The sequence below is a fragment of the Zonotrichia albicollis genome, chromosome 22 (assembly GCF_047830755.1).
Source record: "Zonotrichia albicollis isolate bZonAlb1 chromosome 22, bZonAlb1.hap1, whole genome shotgun sequence".
NCBI lineage: Eukaryota > Metazoa > Chordata > Aves > Passeriformes > Passerellidae > Zonotrichia > Zonotrichia albicollis.
Genome location: NC_133840.1, coordinates 11,519,620 through 11,541,446, shown reverse-complemented (window position 1 = coordinate 11,541,446; position 21,827 = coordinate 11,519,620). Strand labels below are relative to the sequence as shown.

At 52.3% G+C, this 21,827-nt stretch overlaps 3 protein-coding genes across 5 annotated transcripts; all 3 read right to left on the bottom strand.

Annotated features, from left to right (window-relative positions):
• Positions 1 to 7,950: 7,950 nt before the first annotated feature.
• Positions 7,951 to 11,037, bottom strand: LOC102068474 (ribonuclease SLFN12-like). Its single transcript, XM_074557328.1, is given in 3 exon segments — positions 7,951 to 9,613; positions 9,956 to 10,520; positions 10,623 to 11,037. Coding segments are annotated over 2 exon segments (792 nt in total). The 5' UTR covers positions 10,033 to 10,520; positions 10,623 to 11,037; the 3' UTR covers positions 7,951 to 8,898.
• Positions 11,038 to 11,183: 146 nt separating this feature from the next.
• Positions 11,184 to 15,430, bottom strand: BCL7B (BAF chromatin remodeling complex subunit BCL7B). Of its 2 annotated transcripts, none has more exons than XM_074556783.1 (6): positions 15,224 to 15,430; positions 14,832 to 14,907; positions 14,014 to 14,110; positions 12,872 to 13,057; positions 12,602 to 12,681; positions 11,184 to 12,210 (listed from the first exon to the last, which is right to left on the bottom strand). In XM_074556783.1, the coding sequence occupies exons 1-6, from the start codon at positions 15,313 to 15,315 to the stop codon at positions 12,118 to 12,120; spliced, it is 624 nt and encodes a 207-aa protein (XP_074412884.1). In that variant the 5' UTR covers positions 15,316 to 15,430; the 3' UTR covers positions 11,184 to 12,117. The 2 variants fall into 2 exon arrangements, with proteins under 2 accessions (XP_074412884.1, XP_074412885.1); XM_074556784.1 differs by having other exon boundaries at positions 12,872 to 13,042; positions 15,224 to 15,429.
• A 458-nt stretch (positions 15,431 to 15,888) lies between these two features.
• Positions 15,889 to 21,590, bottom strand: TBL2 (transducin beta like 2). Of its 2 annotated transcripts, XM_074556781.1 has the most exons (7): positions 21,344 to 21,585; positions 21,138 to 21,253; positions 20,682 to 20,866; positions 19,916 to 20,067; positions 18,704 to 18,830; positions 17,917 to 18,069; positions 15,889 to 16,450 (listed from the first exon to the last, which is right to left on the bottom strand). In XM_074556781.1, exons 1-7 carry the CDS (start codon positions 21,471 to 21,473, stop codon positions 15,994 to 15,996), a joined length of 1,320 nt encoding a protein of 439 aa, XP_074412882.1. In that variant the 5' UTR covers positions 21,474 to 21,585; the 3' UTR covers positions 15,889 to 15,993. The 2 variants fall into 2 exon arrangements, with proteins under 2 accessions (XP_074412882.1, XP_074412883.1); XM_074556782.1 differs by lacking the exon at positions 21,138 to 21,253 and having other exon boundaries at positions 21,344 to 21,590.
• Positions 21,591 to 21,827: the final 237 nt, after the last annotated feature.

The following is a 21,827-nucleotide window of genomic DNA, read 5'->3' as shown; positions in this document are numbered from 1 at the left end:
TGTTCCAGGAAACTTTGAAAACTGGAAAAGCCATAGGGTTATCACAAGCAACATTTGCATTGGCACTGTTCTCCTGAGGTACTCTTGGAGCACCTAACCTTTCTATGGTGTCCCAATTCTTTTCTTCAATTGCTTTCCTCCTAACAAATTCCCAACACTCCTGAGGGTGTCGAGGAAGCACAGTTACTTGACATGGAGGCAAAGTCCATGGGGCAGTAAGGCTAGAGCTCTTAGGAGATGAACGGACCAGAGCTCCTTGTCCCAACTCAGGTGTTACTGCGCTGTTGCTGTCACTGTCAGGTAAAGAAGGATACAGCCTTGCAGGTTGTTCAAGCCGCTCAGAGGGGAGCGGGGGGACGGACGGCTGGACCAGAGAGGAGGGAAGCGGGGGGGCAGATGGCTGGGCTTTTCTCTCTGCTAGAGACATTTCAGCTAACTGGTGTAGCGGTGTAGTATATACAGGCACCATCGCGAGCTGCTGCGCAGGTGTGAGATAAGGAGGCTTAGGGGTCTGATAAGAAGAGGCTAGGGCAGGTTGCCCAGAAGTTTTGGCAGCTTTCCCAGAAGCCTTGGCAGTTTTCCCAGAAGCTCTGGCAGCGTGCCAGGTAAGTCCCTTGGCATCTGAACTTTCTTCGCTAAGTTCTCCATCAGAGCCCCCTTCTACCTCAGAGGCCCCCCTGTCAGGTTCTGTTATCAGCCCCAACTCTTCATCCACATCTTGCTCTGTTTCTCTCTCTATTTTCCATTTCTTTAAAGCCTCAAAGAACAAGTTCCAAGTAACTGCTAGATCAACAACTGTTTTATCTCCCGCTCGAATGACTTGCCAAAGTCTGTCCCCGAACTTTTTCCATGCCTTAACACTAAATGCTGTGTCGGGATCAGTGCCAAAATTCTGTGATTTAGCCCACAGCAATATATTACGAAGCTCATAGTCTGACGCATTAATTCCCTTATTTCTTAACAAAACTTTCCATGTAGACAGAACATTTTCTTCCTCTTTAGATAAATTTTGTCCCATTATTACTAGTTGGTGGCTCACCTACTTCCAGGTGTCTTGATTGGAGGGAATCAGGTCCAGACCTCCCTGTAGCTTCCACCTGCCACTCTCAGCTGCACCAACACCGCCTCCCCCACTACGTCCTAGTGGGTCACGGTTGTCAGTTGCTAGGACCCCGTATGGGCCCCCACCGACTATGTTCTTATCACGTCGGCGGTCACCAAAATGTTGCAGTCGAGGTGGTCACGACATAAAGCAGAGACCACAAGCAGTCTCAGTTGGTAATCATTGGCAACCGTTGGCAACCGTTAGCAACAGTTGGCAACAGTTGGCAACACTTTATTAGTGAAAATGGCTGATCTTTTATACACTTCCCAGTTGTTTCCCATCCAGCTGCAGAATGCTCTTATCTTTCTTCTCTCGATCTCCTTGGTTACTGCCTTGGAGAAAGCTCCTTATCAGCTTCTTCTTCTTACTTCTCGCTCCTTTAGCTAAGAGGCCCGCTGCTAGCCCCTTCCACACTGTCCAACAGTGCTGTGCCATGCTCCAAAAAGGCAAAATTTGCTGGATTTCTCCAAAACTAAAGCTGCCAGCAACTAGGACGCTGCGTGTTCTTAGAGCTCCAAACGTCACCTTTCAACTGATTCCCAGACCCTGGGGAAATGACTTCTTTATTGCACAGAAAAATGCCTACATTTTGGGGCCACTAGCTCTGGCCAACAGGGCAGTGCAGAGCTCAAAACTGGCAGACTTTCCTGGATTTCTCTAGAAATAAATCTGTCAGTAACTAGGACCCTACAAGGCCTTAGAGCCCCAAAGGCCCCCATTCATCTGATACAGATACCCAGATGAAAGGACTTCTTTTTTCCATGGAATACAGGCTCCATTTGAGGCCACTCGCCTTGACCGACAGGGCGGAGCCAGGTTAGAAAACTGCAAACTTTGCTGGATTTCTCTAAAATTAAAACTGCCAGTAACTAGGACCCTACAAGGCCGCAGACCCTCAAAGGCCACCGTTTGTCTGATACCTAGACCCTGGTTAAATGTCTCCTTTTTCCCATGGAAAATGGACTCCGTTTGCAGCAACTCCTCCTTGCCGAATAGGGCAGTGCCAGGCTAGAAATAGGCAAACTTTGCTGGATTTCTCTAAAACTAAAGCTGCCAGTAACTTGGACCCTACAAGGCTTTAAAGCATGAAACACCACCTTTAAACTGATATGTGGAGCCTGAGGATAGGAAACCTTTTCCACATGGAAAATGGCCTCCGTTTGCGATATCTTGCTCTGACCGACAGGGCGGCCCCAAGTAAGAAACCGGCAAACTTTGCTGGATTTCTCCAAAACTAAAGCTGGGCAACTAGGACCCTGCAAGGCCACAGAGCCTCAAAGGCCACCTCTCATCTGATACCCGGGTGGTGGTAAATGACTGGCACAGGCCCTGCCCGACAGAGTGGCGCCAAGCGTGAAGTTGGCAAACTTTGCTGGATTTCTCCAAAACTGAAGCTGCCAGCAACTAGAACTCTGCTAGATTTTACAGACCTGAAAGTCACCTTTCAACTGACTCCCAGACCCTGGGGAAATGTCTCCTTTTTCCCATGGAAAATGGACTCCCTCTGCAGTAATTCACCCTTGCCAACAAGGTGGTGCCAAGGTAGAAATTTGCAAACCGTGTTGGATTTCTCCAAAAGTAAATCTGCCAGCAACTAGGACTCTGCAAGGCTATTGAGCCCAAAAAGTCACCGTTCAACTGATACCCAGACACAGAGGAAAGCACTTTTTTTCCACATGGAAGGTGGCTTCCACTTGCAGCAACTCCCTCTAACCAACAGGACAGTGTCAAGATAGAAATAGGCAAACTTTGCCAGATTTCTCCAAAACTAAAGCTGCCAGCAACTAGGACCCTGCAAGGTTTTAGAGCCCTAAAAGTCACCTTTTAACTGATACCCAAACCCTGAGGAAAGGACTTCTTTTCCACACGGAAAATGGCCTCCGTTTGAGGCCACTTGCTGTGGCAGACAGGGCGGCGCCAGGTTAGAAATCTGCAAACTTTGCTGGATTTCTCCAAAATTAAAACTGCCAGAAACTAGAACCCTATAAATCCTTAGAGCCACCAAGGCCACCTTTTATCTGATACCCAGACCCTCAGGAATGGACTTCTTTTCCACGTGAAAGATGGCTTCTGTTTGCAGCCACTCCCCCGGTAGACAGGACAGCGCCACCTCAGAAATAGGCAAATTTTGCTGGATTTCTCCAAAACTAAAGCTTCCAGCAACACGAACCCTGCAAGTCCTTAGAGCCTCAAAGGCCACCTTTCATCTGATCCCCAGACCCTGTGGAAATTACTTCTTTTTCCCACGGAAAATGGCCTCTGTTTGCGGACACTCATAGTGGTAGTCGCAGGGGTGGCAAGCTAGAAATTGGCAAATTATTCTATTTCTCTACAACTAAAGCTGCCAGCAACTAGGACCCTGCAAGTCCTTCGAGCTACAAAGGCCACCTTTCATCTGATCCACAGATAATGGGGTAATCATTTCTTTTTCCCACAGAAAATTGCTCTGTTTACGGCCACTCGCGCTGGATCACCAGGAGGCACTTACCGAGAAATTTGCAAATTTTGTGGCTTTCTCCAAAACTAAAGCCTCCATCAAGGGGATCCCTGCAAGTCCTTAGGGCCACAAAGGCCACCTTTCATATGATACACAGACCCTGGGGAAAGGCCTTCTTTTTCCCATGGAAAATGTCCTCCATTTGCGTACATTCTCATTAGTAGTCCTTGTGGTGGCAATTTTGAATTTTGCAAACTTTGCTGGATTTCTCCAAAACTAAAGCTGCCAGCATCTAGGAGCCTGCAAGTCCTACAAGCCCACAAGGCCACCCTTCATCTGATTTCCAGACCCCAGGTAAATGACTTCTTTTTCCCATGGAAAAGGGCTTCCGTTTGTGGCCACTTGCCCGGGCCAACAGGGCGGTGCCAAGCTAGAAATTAGCAAACTTTGCTGGATTTCTCCATAACTAAAGCTTCCAGCAACTAGGACCCTGCAAGTTTTTAGAGCCCCAAAGGCCACCTTTTATCTGATCCCCAAACCTTGGGGAGAGGACTTCTTTCTCTCTTGGAAAATGGCCTCCATTTGCGGCCACTTGCCCTGGCTGAACAAGGCGGTGCCAAGCTATCACTTGCAACACAGCACAGCCTCATGGAACACAGGTGCCCCTGGAACTTTGCTACTGCTCATGAATGAATGTATCCATTGTGAACAGAGGAGAACATTGTTATAAAATGGACTCTCATGGAAGCAAGTGTCAACTCTTTTACAGCAGGCCCTCATGGAACCTAGGAGACCACTGTGATGCAAAGGAATCATGGGGAAAAAGGTTTTAATTTTGAACAGTGTGGGGTCTCATGGAACAAAGATGCCACTTGGAAAATGCCAAGGCATGTGGAAGTCTGCATCCACTGTGACAAAGCACAGCCTCAAGGAACTCAGAAGACCATTGTGACGCAATGGAATCTCATGGATCCAAGGCTCTACTTTGACTAAGTTGGGCTTCATGGGCCACAGGAGCCACTGGGACATCAGCAGGCTTAGTAGAAACAAGGCTCCGTTATTGCGCAGCAAGGCCTCATGGCACCTGGGAGACCATTGTGATGCAAAGGAATCTGATGGAAGTAAGTGTCAATTGTGACATAGCAGGGCCTCATGGCACTCAATAGACAACTGTGACACAATGCAATCTCTGGGAACCAAGTGCTAACTGCAAACAGAGTGGGGCCTCATGAGACACAGTTGCAAGTTGGATATTGTCAGGGCAGGTGGAACTCAGTGTCCATTGTGACACAACACAGGCTCATTAATAATAGCAGAGCACAGTGACACCATGGAATCTTTGGGAACCGTGGGTCACTTGTAAACACAGCTGAGCCCCATGGAACCAAGGAGACCACAGTGGTGCAATAAAATCCCAAGGAAACAAGGGTTTTATACAGTTATAAACACATAAGTCTCTTATGAAACTAAAGGGAACATTGTGATGCAGTGGAATCTCATGGATTCAAGGCTCTACTTTGAGCAAGACAGGCCTCATGGAACACAGGTGCTACTGGGACATTGCAAGGCCTAGTAGAAACAAGGTTCCATTATTGCACAAAAAGGCCTCATGGCATCTGGGTGGCTACTGTGCCACAACAGCATCTGATAGAAGTAAGTTTTCATGGAGACACCAAAGGACCTCATGGCACCCTGGAGACCACTGTGATGCCATGTGATCTTGGGGAATGCAGTGTCAACTGCAAACATGGCGGGGCCTCATGGAACACAGGTGCCACTGGGATATCCCCATTGCTCATGGAAGCAAGTGTCCATTATGACACAGACAGGCTTAATGGAACATAGGAGACCACTGTGACACAAGAAAATCTCAAGATACTAAGGCTCCATTGTGACACAGAGGGCCATCATGGAACCAAGGTAACCACTGTGAGGCAATAGCCTTATGGAACAAAGAGTAAGTTGTCAACACAGCAGAGCTTCATGGATCCCTGGTGCTAATGGGACATTTCCAAGACTTGTGCAAGCAAGTGTCCATTGTGACACAGCCAGGCCTAATGGAACACAGAAGAACATTGTTAAACCATAAAATCTCATAGAAGCAAGTGCCAACTCTTTCACAGCAGGGCCTCATGGAACCCAGGAGACCGCTGTGATGCAATCGAGTCTTGGGGAAAAAGTTTCAATTTTGAACAACACTGGGATTCATGGAACACAGGTTCCACTTGTGTACTGCCAGGGAAGGTGGAACTAGGTGCCCATTAGAACACAGCAGAGACTCATGGAAGTCAGAAGACTAGTGTGATGCAATGGAGTCTCAAGGATCTACTTTGATTAAGTGGGACATCATGGGTAATAGGTGTCCCTGAGACATTGCCAGGCCTAGTAGGAACAAGGCTCCATTTTTCAAAGCATGCCCTCAGGGCATCTAGAAGGCCACTGTGTCATAAAGGAGTATGATGGAAGCAAGTGTCCATTCTAACGTAGGAACACCTCATGGCACCCAGGAGACCATGGAGACACAATGCAATCTCTGGGAACCAATTGGCAACTGCAAACTCTAACCCCTAACCTTAACCCTTACCCTAACCCTCAGCCCTTCTCCATCACCACTGCCCCTCTGTTGTATTGCACTACATAGTTATTTAGTTGTTTGCACTGGGTGTTTGGTAATTTACACTGTTCACATGATTTGTATCCTATGACCACATGGTCTTCCCAACTCCTGCCAAGTGTCAGCATTGGTGGTCTCTTCCTGGGTTACCCCTCCTCTTGCCCCTCCTCACAGGTATCCCATTGGCTGTGGTCCTCTTCCTTTGCCCCCACTCCCCCAGGTATAAAAACCTAGAGGCAGCTGGCTGGCCTCTTTTTTCCATGTGACATTTTCCATCTGATGGTTCTTCTGGGAATAAAGAGAGGAAATTCATTCCCACGTGGAGAAGAATGCTTCTTGTCTTTTGCCTTTCTCCATGTAAGATCATGTGGGCTGGGGTCCATAGCTAGTTGGATTGGACCTGTACAGCCTGTCCAGACATGGATTCTTACATCCCACCGCCCCTGTCCTAACACCAGGAAGCACTGCAAGCCATACTGCACTGCAAGTTGGAAGTCAAGGTCTAGGTTGTGCTCAAGAATGCTGGAAAACACCTTTCTGAGAAGAGCTGTCTTCCCAAAATGCAATTTTGCATTCTTTCCCAAAGTTCATTTTTAGCCTGCCACCATCTTGGGAAGGATATCTTGACTCACATGCCCGTACCACCATCTTGAGTGTACCTGTAGTGACTTCTGGCCATTATTGCCATCTTGAGTGCGGTGTGATGCAATTTCTGGTAAATCCTCACCATCTTGAGAGTAGCACTACGAGTTTGTTCTGGATCCACCATGTTGACTGTTACGGCACGTGACTTCCTGTCATGCTTGCCATCTAGAGAGTGGACTGATGCCAATTCCTGACTCCTCTACCATCTTGAGCACATTATCATCACAGAATCACAGAATCACTAGGTTGGAAGAGACCTTTAAGATCATCTAGTCCAACCCATGCCCTAACACCACCTCAACTAAACCACGGCACTCAGTGCCACATCCAATCTTTTTTTAAACGCGTCCAGGGATGGTGACTCCACCACCTCCCTGGGCAGACGATTTCAGTTCTTTATCATTCTTTCAGTAAAAAGCTTTTTCCTAACATCCCACCTAAGTTTCCCTTGGCACAGTTTAAGAATGTGTCCTCTCATTCTGTTGGTTGTTGCCTGGAAAAATAGACTACCCCCCACCTGACGACAACCCTGTTTCAGGTAGTTGTAGAGAATTATAAAGTCACATCTGAGTCTCCTTTCCTCCAGCCTAAACAACCCCAGCTCCCTCAGTGTTTCCTCGCAGGGCTTGTGCTCCAAGCCCTTCAAGTCATGTGACTTCCTGCAGCCAAAGCCCAACAGCACATGGCAAGAGCCCTCTTTCCTCATTTGGCTCACTACAACCCTCCTCAGCCACTGCCACTGCAGCTGGGTTCCGCACCTGGTGCTCCCAGGCATCACATGTGCGCCAGGGCCAGCAGGAGGCAGCGGTAGGCATGGAAAGCGCCTCAGTGACACTTCGACGAGTCACTCACTGTCCGTGCGAGGATTTTTTAGTTGCAGCACTGCTTTTTAGCTGCAGGTGGCCGCAGTGAGTCGTTTAGGTCATGGCACGTATGCCCATTTCTTAGTTGCAGTACTGCTTTTAGTCTGCAGGTGACACTACTGAGTCACTAAATAGCATATATGCGCAGTACCCCGTAGTTATCACCAGGTGGCAGCAGCGAGGTGGCAGCAGAGATTTAAGTCCCAACCAAGATATCAGACTGTTTTGGAGTGACACACAAAATGCTTTTTGCTTGAATAGACAGAGCTATTTTTATTGCCTTCATAGAGATCATATTTTCTCCCATTTTCAAGCCCTTTCTTGTTTAAATTATATATACAAAAGGTACATTTGTATTTTCAAACGCTGTGTATTAAGATAATATGCGTATTTACAATTTCTTATACTCTTAAGATCCTGCATATAAAACAGTAGATAAAGGGTTGCATTTGGAAATCAATGTTTATAAAAATTATTTACATATATATATATATATATATATATATATGTATGTATAAAACATAAGAAAATTTACCATTTTTAACTACCCTAACCATTACCCCTTACAACTGCACCTAACCCAGCAACTCAGTATCTCAGGAGCAGTTCAGAGGCAGCTCCCAGGAGCCCAAAGCCAGCCAGAGCCATAACTTGTGGCAGCTTTCATCTTGTAACAATCCTCCAATGTTCACAATTTTAGGAGGCAGAATCCCACTTTTAGCCCCAAGAGTGTGACTGTGAATGTTAGCTCTTTTCCAGAGGAAGGAAAGCCTCGCAACCCACTGTCTCAGGGACAGTTGAGACACAGTCCCCAGGAGTCCAAGGCCAGCCAAAGCCTGGCAGATTTCATCTGGAAGGAATCCTCTGATATTCACAAGTTTAGGAGGCAGAATCCCATTTTTGGATTACAGCGCCTGACCACAAATTGATGACCCTTTTCCATATGAAGGAAAGCCTGGCAACCCAGTGTCTTGTGGGCTGTTGTGTTCCAACCCAAACCACTCCGTGATTCTACAATTGGGAGTGCTTCAAGAAGTCCTGCTGAATGAGTTCAGGGATAGAGGTGCTGCTGCAGGCCACTAACTGCACCATCATCCCAGTGCCTGTGGCTGGGCATGGGTCAAATGGCCCTTTCTAGGTGTGGTGAGAACACCCTGAAAAGAAGTTGATCTTTCCTCCTGAATGTTTGCAGCAGAACACAGAAATTAAGTTGATGCTAACATAAATGCGGGTTTTATTTATCTGGGTCTGCAGCTGTCATGAACTCCATCCATTTCCGGCTGCTCAGTCTTTTAGTCAGTGCCCAGCTCCCCACACTCTCCTCCCTGATAGTGCCCAGCACCATCCAGAATTCAGGGTCACCATCGAGCACAGTGCAGCCAGATGACTCAATGTGCATGGCACAGGCATAACCCTGTGAATAGCCTGCTTGGTCATAAACACCCAGGATGTGCACCTGGATCTGCATGCCAGCCCCAGAGCCACAGAAGTGATGGGCACACATTGAGCTGATGGCATCAGCTACTGTTTGTTCTAAAGCTACTTTCTCCACATTACTGTGGGTCCCAGTGACTTTACAGTTGTCATCCACACCAAAAAATAAATATCCACCCTCAGTGTTTGCAAAGGCAGAGACATATTTAGGAAAGTTTTTTCTGATGTATTACAGGCTACTCTTTGTACTGCATTCCTTAAATTCAATATGTGTTGCCTGTGTGAAACCCAGGACCTCCCCAACCAGCACTTCAACTTTCTTTATAAACCTGGCCACAGTATCTTGGATGTTGTGCTCTTGGATGTTCGGAGGAGTCTCTTTTGCTCCCCCATCAAAACTCAGCTGATCTCTCTTGGGGGTCAGTCCATTCTCTTTGTGGCACTTGACACAGTTTTTCTTCCTCAGGAATTCAGGAGCTTCTCTGGAAGTCACAGGATAAACAGACGTGCCAGACCTATAAAACAAATCAGTGGTTAAGCTGCAGCAGTGCAACTTTGTGGCTGCACCTCCCAGCTCCGGGCCTCCACAGCTCCATTTTTTAACAAAAAGCAGCAGGTTACTCCCCTGCTGCATCCGTTCAAAGTATGGATGAGCCTTTCTTCTGCCAGTGCAATCCCTGAGGCTCGTCTCTATGTCTCCACAAATGCCATGCTCCCAGAAGAAGTAATTCCTGTCCTCATGCTCCATTCTCAAAATTCCTCCTCCTGAATTCAGCAATGCACGCTGCTGCTATGGAAAAGACTTTTTCTGCTTTCTGATTGCTAGACTTCTTTCTGGAACTCTTTCCTAAAAGTGCTTCCCAATAACTACCAACACATCAGGATAGTTTGTGGTCAAATTAATCGGCAGCTGCCTCTCTTGGCTGGCAATCATGATCCTGAAATGATATATTATTAAAACCACTTCATGATTATCATAGAATTGTTAGGGTTAGGAAACCTTTCTGAGACCATGGAGTCCAATTGGTCCCACAGCACTGCCAAGACCACACTAACCCATGTCCCTCCCCTCGTGCCACATTTACACATCTGTTAAATCCCTCCCCAGGTGATGATTCTATCACTGGCCTGGGCAGCCTGTGCCAGAGCTGGAGAACCCTTTCACTGAAGAAACTTTTCCCTGATGTTCAACCTAAATCTCTCCTGAGAAAACTCAAGACTATTTCCCCTCATGCCACTCCTTGTTCTGTGGGAGCAGAACCCAACCTCACCTTGCTTGCACCCTCCTGTCAGGGAGTCCTGCAGAGCAAGAAGGTCCCCCTTGAGCCTCCTTTTTTCCAGACTGAGTCTCCCTCTCCCAGGCTCTTCAGCTGCTCCTTATCAAACGTGCTCCAGACCATTACCTAGCTCCACTACCCTTTACTGGACATGAATAGAAGGGCATACACGCAATATCGGGATCAAGAAAACTTGGGAAAAAGGAAACATTGGAAAATGAAAGTGAAAATTAAAATAATTTATTACAAGGGCAGTCAGGTCTGAGCGGGCTTGGTGCGGAAGCCGCGGCGTAACGATGGGAATTGCTTGGGCGCTCTGGCACTACTCTGAAGTCACGTCGAAAGCACATCCCCGCCTCCGGAAGTCACGGCCGATTTTTCCCGGCCCCCCGGTACCTGAGGGCGAAGAGCCCCGCCCCGCGGGCAGAGTCTCTGGGGTGGGCGGGGGCGGCTGCGGAGCGGGCAAAGCCCCGAGCCGGGGCCACGGTCGGAGCCGCTGCGCAGGGCTGAGGGGCCGTCTCGGGCTCCTCTTCCCTCCCCACCCGCCCCTGGCCGGCCCCGCCGGGCGCCGCTGCCGCCTCGTCTCGGGGCCGTCCCCCGCCGCTCCAGACAGCGCCGGCGACCGGCAGGGAGGAAAGTGTGGAGAACGGGGACCGGGCGCTGACCGAACTTCCCGGGGAATCGGGCTCCGGGCCGGCTCTGTGGGCGCCGCAGGCGGCGAGTGCCGGCACAGGGCTCCGTTTGGAAGAAACTTCCTTTCTCTTCCCACGCGGTCCCTCCCCACTCGGCCGACATCGTGCTCTGCATCTGTATTTCAAAGTTTAATTTTAAAAATATTCTATTCAGTGCTAAAATAACTTTCCACTTCCACGCGCGGCCGCGCCTCCAGCTTCACCAGGCTCGATCACGGACTCGGCGGGACATGCAGTGGCAGCGGGGGGAGAGTTGGGGCTAGGGGGGCAGCGGGTATTGGGGGGCGGCAGAGCCCCAGGGCGGGAGCGCTTCCCGGGAGCTCCAGCACCCTGCTGCTTCCTTTCCCACCTCGGAGATAGCGGGTACCTAGGCCGGGGCAAGGCCCTCCAGCATAGGGCAGCGGCTCCTCCTGCTCTGCAGGCTCCCGGAGGACTGCAAATTCCACTCGGCTGGAGTTGTGCCCCGAGGCAGAGCCGAGGCCGGTCAGGACCTGCCCTCTGGGAGGGGAAAGCGCTCCCCTCTCTCCCAGCATGAATGGCTTAAACTAGCAGCTTATTGCACAGCGTCCCAGTGGGTCCCTGCCAGCCGCTCCCTCACTGCCCCCCACACCCATCATCACCTGCTCCCACAACCGAGTGAACACATCACCCAGAGCAGGTGGAAGGTGCCTCTCCTGTTCCCAGCACCCAGGGGAAGGGTGGGCAGGGGAGCCACAAGCAGGCAAACAGCATCTGCCAAGTGTCCTGGGGACCATGGAGAGCAAGGAGCCCCATGGAGAACCCCCCCCCCCGACATGCAGCCCACCCAGCAGAGAGCCCCAGCTCTAGGGCAGGGAGCAGGGAGAGAGGGAGCCAATAAATAGAGGCAAATTTGCAGGTACTGGCAGCAGCCCCATCCATCGGGCAGGGCAGGATATGGCAGGGCAGGGCGCACTTGATGTGAGTGGTGGGAGCCCCGACACTGGGGAAGGGGCAGGCTGGAGGGAAGCACTGGTCCTGGGGGGCCAGGTGGCTCTGCAAGGGGCTGACGAAGGTGCCGGGCCAGGCAGGTTAGCTCTCTGAGGCTGTGTGGCACACAGAGTTCTGGTCAGCACAAAATCTCTTCAGAGGCGGCGCACCAGAGTCCTCATCCTCTTCAGTTACCTGCAAGAGCCAGAGGTCACAGGCAGTGACACTGAGCTATTCACACCTAGACAAGGCTGTGTCATACCATAGGGACAGCCCAGGCTGTCACCCATGCACAGGCCCGAGGGCACCAGGAATGGCAACCCACTCCAGCCCTGCAGCCTGCCAGAACTGTCATTTTCCCACATCCCCAAATCCTTCCCTCACACTCCAACACTTGATCTGAACCAAGGAATAAAGACTAAAGCTCAGGAAACCAGGAGGTTCTGGGAGCACCCAGGGGCACTTTGGGACTGCAGAGAAAGTCCATCCACCAAGATGCTTCTGCTACAAGAAGCAGGAACAATGGTCAAAGGGCCAATCTAGGTCCATGCACATTTAGAGATGGTTTGAAGCCCCCTTCTCTTACCTGAGTCTCAAGGGGGACTGGCTCTTCCTTTGTGAGAGTGGGAGGCTCATCTGCCACTTCTGAGGAAGGCAGGGAGGGCTCTGGGGAGAAGAGGTGGGTCAACAAAAATGCAGACCTCGCACCCAGGTCAGTGCTGACTGAGGACAGAACGCGTAGCTAAAGAAGTCCCCGATGCCCTGTCAGCTTCCAGCAGTGCCATGGTCACCCACTGAACCACCACATTCCCTGATCCCACCCATCTGCCTCCTCCATTCTCAGCCCAGCACCCACCTTCCAGAGTCTCCTGCCCCAGGGTAGGAGGCTGTGAGTCGTCTGTGCGGAAGTCAGACGTGTGGGCAGGACTCATGGACTCGCTCTGTTGAGGACTGGGGCTGGAGTTGGGACTGCTGTCCACCTTGAGCTGGTATACATCAGACAGGGAGCTCTGGTTGCTGTTCTCATCTGCAGAAACAGCACCTGGTGAAAAAGAGCACCTTGACGCAGGGGCACAGGCAGCTCAGGGCGGCACTGGAAGCTGGGGTCTTGCTGAGAAGGCAGAGCACAGTCAGAGAGTTAAACAGGGGATTCACTGTTCCACATCAGCCTAAGGGCTGTCAGGCACAGGACTGAGTCCTCCAGAACACAGCGGGAATCATATACACAACTGGCCATGGGAGAGGGAATGTTCCTGCCTTGGGAATGAGAATGAGCACTGCCAAATCCCACATCTGCAGCTTGGGAGGGCCCTGGGCATCCAAGGGCAGGAATCTCCTGCTGTGTACCACGGTTTTGTTCCTCCTCTGTGAAGCAACACAAGGAATAATGCTCAGCACCATTGAAGAAGCAGGCCTGGCACACACCTTGCCAAAGTGCAGACTGCAACATAACCCCACCACATCTCCTGGGAGCGCCCGCAAATTTTTCCTTAGCCACAGACAAAGCAGGTGCTGGGCAGATGTGTACACTACCTCAGCAGCAAGTCTGGCGCTGCTGAAACCTCTCCTGGCTGCACCACAATGCCTAGACCAAGAGCAAGGCCAGGGACAGCCTTTGCCCCTTCACCCTAAGGTCCATGGAAGTAACTTTGGGAAAAGCAAGCTTGGCTGCAGGTGGCTATTGGCCTCTCCCCAGCAGAGCATGGAAAGGGGGGATCAGGAAACCCCACTTCTCCAGTTGGCTGTGAAGCTTCCCACAGAAGATACCAGAAACAGCCCATTAAGACTCTCTAACAGCAAAAATGAACAGTTTGGACAGGGACAATCCAGAAGTGGATCAGCCCAACTCAACAGCTCACTGTTCTCCACTCCATGCCAGTGCTCAGGGGCAAGCACTGCTCTTCTCCATATTGGCAGCACACAGAACCAACAACGTCCCAGCTGCTGTACAGCCTTGGAGTCTTTCCCCACGTTGAAGGCAGCTCAGCCCAGACCCACCTTGGAACTCCAGAAGGAGGGAGGAGTTGGCAGAGGTGTCAGCTGGGAAGCCATTGGCTTCTCGGGCCGTGCTGCTACTCGATTTGGATTTCTCTTTCTTGAGGAGAGAAAGAAAAGCACAAACACAATGTCAGAGAAACACATGCTGCTCCAGAGAAGCCATTCCCCTTTCTGTCTCCAGATGTCCAGAGGGATGTGCTCAAGCTGGCCTCTTCCCTTGGCTTTGGGGGCACATTCCTAAGTGAGAGGCAAAACTCCATCTATGAAGGGACTGGGAATCAAGAAAGAAAGGAGGAGCTGATGCCCATCTAGGAATGTCACCAAGTAAAGCAAATCCTTGGAGGAGTCAAGCAGAAGCAGGAGGGGTCTCAAGAGAGCTCAGGGGGTTCGATAGTTCAGGGGAGGCTCAGGTTGGCTGAAGGGGCTCTTTGGGGCTGGGGGTTGCCCAAAAAGGCTTGACAGGAGCTCATGGGGCTTCAGAAGGGTGGGGTTCGGGGGTCGGCTTGGAGAGGGATCAAGGGCTTGGAGGCACTCGGAGGATCTCGATAGGGCAGGAGGGGCTCAGTGGGGCCTCAAAGGTGCTCAGCAGGGCTGGGAGGGCTCAGTTGCTGGCTTGGGGAGAGCTCAGGGGTCGACTTGGAGGGGACACAAGGGGGTTTGGTGGCGCCCGGAAGAACTGGGGGGCTCGGAGGTGGCTCGGGGGGCTTCGATGGTCGGTAGGGCTGGGAGAGGCTCAGAGTTCACTTAAGGGGGTTGTTAAGGGAGCTAGGCTGGCTGTGGGCGGTGGCTCCCGGCCCATCTCCACCAGCGGTACCCACCTCCTTACTGTCCGCCACTGGCACCCACTTGAATATCCGCAGAGACGTGTCGCCCACCGTCACCCACTTCTTCTCCCTGCGGGACACAACGCTGACGGACCGGACCGGGCCTGGGGCACCATGGCAACAAACCCCGCCATCCCGCCACGCTCCGGTTGGCCCAGAGGAGCGTCAGCTCAGCACCGCGTAGCACTCCCCCCTGCCCCCCGCACTATGATTGGCTGGGCCAACCGCCCTTCACAGTCGCTTCCCTCCCCGCCACGCTCCCATTGGCCGCCGCCCCTCCGCCCGCACCCGCTGGTTGGGCGCGCACTCTCGAGTCGCACCCCGCGGTGCGGTGATTGGCTGCGCGCGGGTGGCAAGGCCCTCCCCCCCCGCGGGCCCGCCCTCACCATCTGCGGACGCGCTCGATGGCTGCCATCACCTTCTTGATGTCATCTTTGGCGCGGCTGCGGGTCTCGGCCCGCACCGAGCGCCCCGACATGGCGCGCGCAGCCCCGCAGCACCGGCCCCGCCGCACCCGCCGGCGCACCCGGCCCCGCGCACGCGCCCTGCGTGGCCCGCCCGCGCGCTGCGCTTCCTGCGTCACCACGCCCGACACGCCCCGGCTGCTGCGCCTGCGCAGGCATACACGCCCTACAGTGGGCACGGAAACGACGCGCAGGCGAGGCGACGGTGCACCGCCATCTTCCTTTGGGGCAGGTTCCGCCGCACACTACCGTGAGATCACCCTGAGATCCCGGGCCGGGGGAATGCTGCACCGTTACCGCACTGCCCCGTTCCCTGAAGCAGAGTCCCCACCGTTTAGCATCAACATTGAGCTTTGGTAGCTCTCTTGAAAAAAAACAAAAGCAACCAATCAAAAAGCCTACCCCAAATCCATACAACTCCCGTTTCTAAGCTCAGGAGAACTCGTAGGCATTGGCTTAGCAATCGATTTCATGGGATACTGATGATCTAAGCCCGGGGGGAAAACAACACAAGAGTGTGGAGTGTGACACTGGGAGACGCCACTGTCCCCAGCCCTGTCCCGCCCATCACACAGCACGCAAGGAAGGACCTGGGCACTCTTTTATTACTGCTGTTCACAGTTACTAAAAAAAAAAAAAAAAACAAAACATCTCCAAGGCAGAGCACAGTTGCCTCCTGCTTTACAGGTAGCTTAGTGCTTCTTGCCATAGATGGCAGCCAATGCTTTGCGAGCACTGGAGATCTGCTGCTCCAGCCTCTCCTGTGTGGCTTTGTTCCCAGTTTTTTTCAGCATGGCCTCCATCTCCTCCACCACGGCACGGTGCCCGGCAGCGTTGTGGAGAACACGGATAGCGCGGTCCCCACAGGACACGACATAGCGGCCAGTGGTGTCAAATGCAAGGTCTGTGATACAGTGGCTGTGCACGCCAAGAAAACGCTCCTCCTCCTCACCGCGCCGTGTGTTGTACACCACAATGTCTGTGCCGCTCGCCACAGCGACCGTGCGGCCGTCAGGGGACAGAGCAATGCGGCATGGCTCCAGCACTGCACACTGCCCTGTCAGAAGCAGGTGTGGGTCCTGCTGCTTCTTGTACTCCACATCTGTGTCCCAGAACTTCCATGTGCCATCCTTTGACACGGTCGCCATCCTGCGGCCAAGAGAACACAGTGAGTGCATGGAAAAAGGGTGGCACCTCTTACCCTGCCCTGTCCATGAATCAGGAATCCTCTGTGGAGGTTATCTCTTGGGAAGTGTGAGTCTATATACAGATACAGTCTCGGTTATTTTTCCAAAACAAAAAAACCTACCACTAGACCAGGCTGCTCCAACATAGCCTTGAACACTTCCTGAGATGGGGCAGCCACATCTTCTCTGGGCAACCTGTGGCAGGGCCTCACCATCCTCACAACCAAGCCTTCCTTCCCAATATCTCACCTAACCCACTCTCTATCAGTCTGAAACCATTCCCCCTTATCTTGTCACTCCAGGCCCCTGTAAATAATCTCTCTCCCATCTTTCTTGTCAGTTCCCTTCAGGTCCTAGAAAACCACAATTACATAACCTGAAGCCTTCTATTTTCCAGGCTGAGCAATTCCAATTCTCTCAGCCTTTCCTCATACCAGAGCTGCTCCATCCCTCTGATCATGTTGGTGTCTCCACTAGACTCACTCCAGCAGCTCCAAGTCCTTCCTGTGCTGGAGAACTGGAGGCAGCTCTGCAAGTGGGATCTCACCCGAGAGTGGAGCAGAGGGACAGAATTCCACTCTCCCTTGTTACCCTCACGCTGTGGGATCAACCCAGAGGAGTTTCTGGGCTGGGTCATGTCCACTTCTCACTCACAAGCACCCCCAGGCTGCTCTCAGTCTGTTCATCCCCATCTTGGATACTGGGGGTTGCCCTGCTCTGTTTGGGCGGCCAGTCAGGAGTCTGATGGCTCAGCCTGGATGCCGCAAACTTCCCAGAGAGAGATGCCACAAGAGACAATTTTCTAGGAGTCTCAGGCAGTCCTTCAACTGCTGGGTAACCTCAGCAAGGGGCAGGCAATTCAGCTCTGAGCAGTGATTTCAGCTCTGCCTTGCTAAGTGTACCGTGGCCAACACAGGGACAAAGAGACAGTAGCATCGTGTGGTTATTCCACAGGGGTAGCCTTTATTCCAGCCCCCTGCCAAGGAGGCCAGGGATAGCAGCTCCCCCCTGAACGGGGCAGCAGCAGGGGTTTTTATGGGGAAAACTGGGAGTGGTACAAAGGGGAAAAACCAATTGGTCCCAACAAATTTACATGGGCTTCCAAAGCATGCTGGGAACTCACCATGACCAAAGAGGATTTCTCAGTCCAGGAGGGTTTGAGAAGATCTTATCATAACCTATTCAAGGGATACCTCTCCAAGGGAGAGGGTTGGCATGCCTATCTGTCTCCACACTGACCCAAGTGCAGCATCAGCACTTGGTCTTGTTAAACCACATGAGATTCCTATAAGCAGGGTGGCACAAGCCAGATTTGGCTCCCCAGAGCAGTGTTTTACCCTCTGCAGCTCAGTGGTGCAGCTGGTGAACACTGAAAGAGATGAGCTTACATGTCCTTACAGTAACTAAGAGCAAGTAACACGTACATACCTCCTTGAGTCGTTGGAGAAGGAAAAGGATTGTACACCAGCAGTGTGGCCCTTCAACTCAAAAGCCCTGGTCACCTCCCTGAAGTCTCCGTTCTTGCTAAAACACACCACCCATACCTTCACATCAGGGGTAAAGCCACAGGATGCCACAAACCTGTGTGAAGGAATAAGCAGACACACAGTTTGCCTCTTACAGAGAACCTGAGCGGGCAGGGCCACAGCTCTGCAAACCTGTCCTGACTCCTGCACTCAAGTCTGGTCATCTTAATTTCAATTTTTCCCTGAAACCTGGCTGGTAAAGGGAACAGTAAGGAAGGACACCAGAACAGCTCAGGAATGAGAAACTCTCCGGTCAAAGTAGAAGAGCTAAATGCTTTTTAGCCCCAACCTCCTCATGCCAGGAGCAAGGCAAATCAACCAACAGCAGCAACTGATTTCCCAAAAAAACACATCTCCCAGAAATAAAACCTTTATTTTTATAATTAACCTTTAAGAGGTCACAGACAAGTTCAAAATGCTGGTTTTTTTGCATAAGCCATTTGCTCTGTCCCACCCCTGCAATCTGAGGCCAAAGCTGTTCTCAGGTTACCAGAACAGTAGCGCTGAGGCAGGATGACAGAACAAGAGTGCCTGAGCCCACATCAGCTCCATCTCCTGGGAGGTCAAAATACCTTTTTAAACTGTGGAACCCTCAGAAAGTTGCATTACAATAGCAACTAACTGCCAATGGTCTGAACTGATGTTATCCCTGTTCAAAGGAGCAGCCTGAAATCCTGCCTGTCACTCACCTCCCACAGGGTGACACTGTGGCATAGGCATTGTTCATCTGGTTGGTGTTAATGCTGGCCAGGACTTCGCCCTTTGGGCTCCAGATCAGGATGTTGGTGTCACTGGAAGCTGTCATGATAAACTTCCCTGGGAAAAAAAAGGCAAAGATCAGGAGAGCCCCCAGACCTAACACTACCACAGACTTAATGAAGCCCCAGGATAACCTCTCCCTGCAGCTGGAGAAAACCAGCAGCAGCACCAAAATCCAAGGAGTATCAGTCTCCTAGGACAGGGTAAAGAGCGGTATCACAAGACTCAGCTCCTGGTTATGCCTCAGTACTCCCCTGGCTCCTGAGCAGGCAGGAGGCACTGAACCCATGTGTGCCCTGTACTCAGAACCCTGAGCCCCACAAGCAGAGCTGGGACCCCCACATGCAGCCCCACTGGACTGTGCCACAAACAAGAACAAACACTCCATCTGACCTGCATGCTCAAAATCAGCTTGAGGATAAGCACCTTTCAAGCTGTGGACTGCAGGCAGGCAACTGAATCCCAGTCACAACACCATGATCCATGATTGCTGGTTGTGCCCATGCTGGACTGCTGTTTGTTCCCGCTTCCCCTCTGCCACCTCAGCCCAGGCAGGGAGTTGCCTGTTTACCTTCCAGGTACTTGGTTTAAGTTTTCGCTTTCACAGCTCCAGTCTCAGTTAACATCTTCCCTGCTCTCCTATTACAGAGGTGAACTCACATCCACCTGCTTCCAATTGCCACTGGCACATACCTGACACATTAATCCATGAAGCCCTCACCACTAAAATGTAATTTCCACCCATCCACCCCCACCTCTGTTCTAGATGATCCCAGAAGTTCAAGACAGACCATATTAACTCACTAGAGAGATTTCTGACTGGTTAAAGAGAGACCGGCAGCCCAGAGAACAGCAATCCTCTCAATATTGAGACCAGACCTCTTTGCAACAGCATCCCTGGAAATGTAAATTAAGAAACTGTGCATATTGGGGAGCTGGTTACAGGGATATTATTGGTGTGAAAACAACACCTTTTGGTTCAGTCGGCAGCAAATTAAGTTAAAAAAAACTAATAGACTACAAAGCTCAGTACTGGTGCTGTCCACAACCCTGAGAACGCCAAAAACTCTAACACTTAGAATCCAGCAGCTTCACAAGGAAATCAAAGCTGTACTAGAGAGGTGATCAGCTCATTTCCATACCTGTCTCTGCAATCCCTATGTTAATGACAGGAGCCTTGTGCTTCTTTGGGAAGTCCCCAGAAGTCGCAGTGAAGGTGAAGCTGCCGTCATCCTTCTTGGTCATCTTGTAGACACGAATGGTCTCAGCATTGGCCAGCCAGACAATAAAAGCCCTGTGGAAGGAGAGGCTCTGAGCCCCAGCTCAGCCCAGGTCACTCAGGGGCACCTGGGAAGAGTGATATGCTGCCACGTAAAAATATTTACAAGGGCACGAACTTCTCTCCCTAGGTTGGCTCAACTGCAACACTGAATAAAAAAGAATGAAATTTATTATCCCACACCAGGAAACAAGATCCCTTCTTTTCTTTCTAAAAGAGACCAAAAAGCCAAATGATATTCTTCCGCCAGATTTCCCATCCAGCAAGAGCTTCCCTGACCACTGGAGAGACTCAGCAGCACATTCCAGCTGCATGTCAGCTGGCAGTGATGTCAACAGGTACCTTCCATGGGGGCAGCAAGCTGTGCGCAGAGATATTTGCCCTGCAAACCACATTAACCCACCAGGAGCTGGACCAGATGAACTCCAGAGGTTCCCTCCAACTCGAACTACTGTGATTAAGTGCCAGCTGCTCTCAGAAATGGCCATTAGTCAATGATATGGTGATGACCCAGTGAGAGATGCTGCCTCCACCCATCCCAGAGCAACACCACTGATCCCACCACAGCCTGGCCGAGAGATTGGCGGCTCTGCAGGACATCCCGGTGCTAGTACAAGGTCCGGCCGTACCGTGAGTCGGGGCTGAGGCGGACGAGCTCGGCGTGGTCCAGCCCCATGTTGACGCGCAGGCAGCGGTGCTCCCGCCCTGCCAGGTCCCGGGTGCTCCACAGCCGCACTGTGCGGTCCTCAGAGCATGATGCCAGGTACTTGCCGTTGCTGCTGAAGTCCAGGCAGGTGACCGGGCTGCTGTGGCCCTGCAGACAGAGAGTTGTCACGAAGGACGCGGGAGGGGATGGGGAGGAGCAGCAGGACACCAGCACCGGGGGGTGGGAGGGAGGGGGGGGATGAGGGACACCGGCACAGGCAGGACACCAGCATCGAAAGGGACACCTGCACCGACTCCGGCAGGCCAACGGCACGGGGCGGGGGGCACCGGCGGGACACCAATATCGAGGGGGACACCGATACCGAGGAGCACACTGGCATCAGCACCGGGAAGGCACCGGCCCCGTGCACACGCGGTACCTTGAGGGCAGCCACCAGCAGCCGGTGTGCGAAGCTGTGCTGGTGCGGCTTCTCCCTGCGAGCCCTCGCCGCCGGCTTCGCCTTCCGCGGCCTGGCGTGCCCGTTCGCCCTGGGTTCTGCGGGAGCGGAGGGGTCGGTCGGTGGGTACGCTTCAGCTACGCTCCGCTCAGCGCTGCCCGGTGCCCCACTGTCCGCACGGTACTTACCGTCCTGCGGGGCGGTGGGAGTCTCCTGCGAAGCAGAGCGGTGCAGCGCGACCGCCAGCAGCAGGACAAGCATGAGGACGATGAGGGCGCCTGGCAGCACCGACCCGCCCAGCCCTGCAACCGCCTCCATATTCCCGCCGCCGCGTCAGCGGCTGGTACCAGGAGGGAGTGAAATTTCCGTGTGCGCATACGCGGCCCCGGTAATATGCGCAGGGCGGCCCCTGGCGGTGGTACTGCACCCCCCGCCCCGGCCGTCCCCCATTCAGCAAAGGACACCCCTCACTCCCCCCCCAGTCCCTGTTCTCAGCCCTTGCATCCCACAAAGCCCCGTAAACCCCCCCAGACCCTCTTCTAACACTCCCCCAGCACCGGAGCACCCCAGCCCGTGCCTTCGACGAAGCCCGGGCTCCTCTCATGCCAGCTTCTATGTCCCCCCCACCCCGGTCCCCGCCCTCATGCTCCCCAATCCCGGCTCTCCTCCAGT

Coding starts and splice junctions, on each gene's coding strand:
- BCL7B (XM_074556783.1), bottom strand. CDS start 15,315: ATGTCGGGGCGCTCGGTGCGGGCCGAGACCCGCAGCCGCGCCAAAGAT. Junction 14,908..15,223: donor ATCGAGCGCGTCCGCAGATG/GTGAGGGCGGGC, acceptor TGTGTCCCGCAG/GGAGAAGAAGTGGGTGACGG. Junction 14,111..14,831: donor CAGTGGCGGACAGTAAGGAG/GTGGGTACCGCT, acceptor TCTCTCCTCAAG/AAAGAGAAATCCAAATCGAG.
- TBL2 (XM_074556781.1), bottom strand. CDS start 21,473: ATGGAGGCGGTTGCAGGGCTGGGCGGGTCGGTGCTGCCAGGCGCCCTC. Junction 20,867..21,137: donor TGCTGGTGGCTGCCCTCAAG/GTACCGCGTGTG, acceptor CTCTGTCTGCAG/GGCCACAGCAGCCCGGTCAC. Junction 18,831..19,915: donor CATAGGGATTGCAGAGACAG/GTATGGAAATGA, acceptor TTTTTTTCCCAG/GGAAGTTTATCATGACAGCT.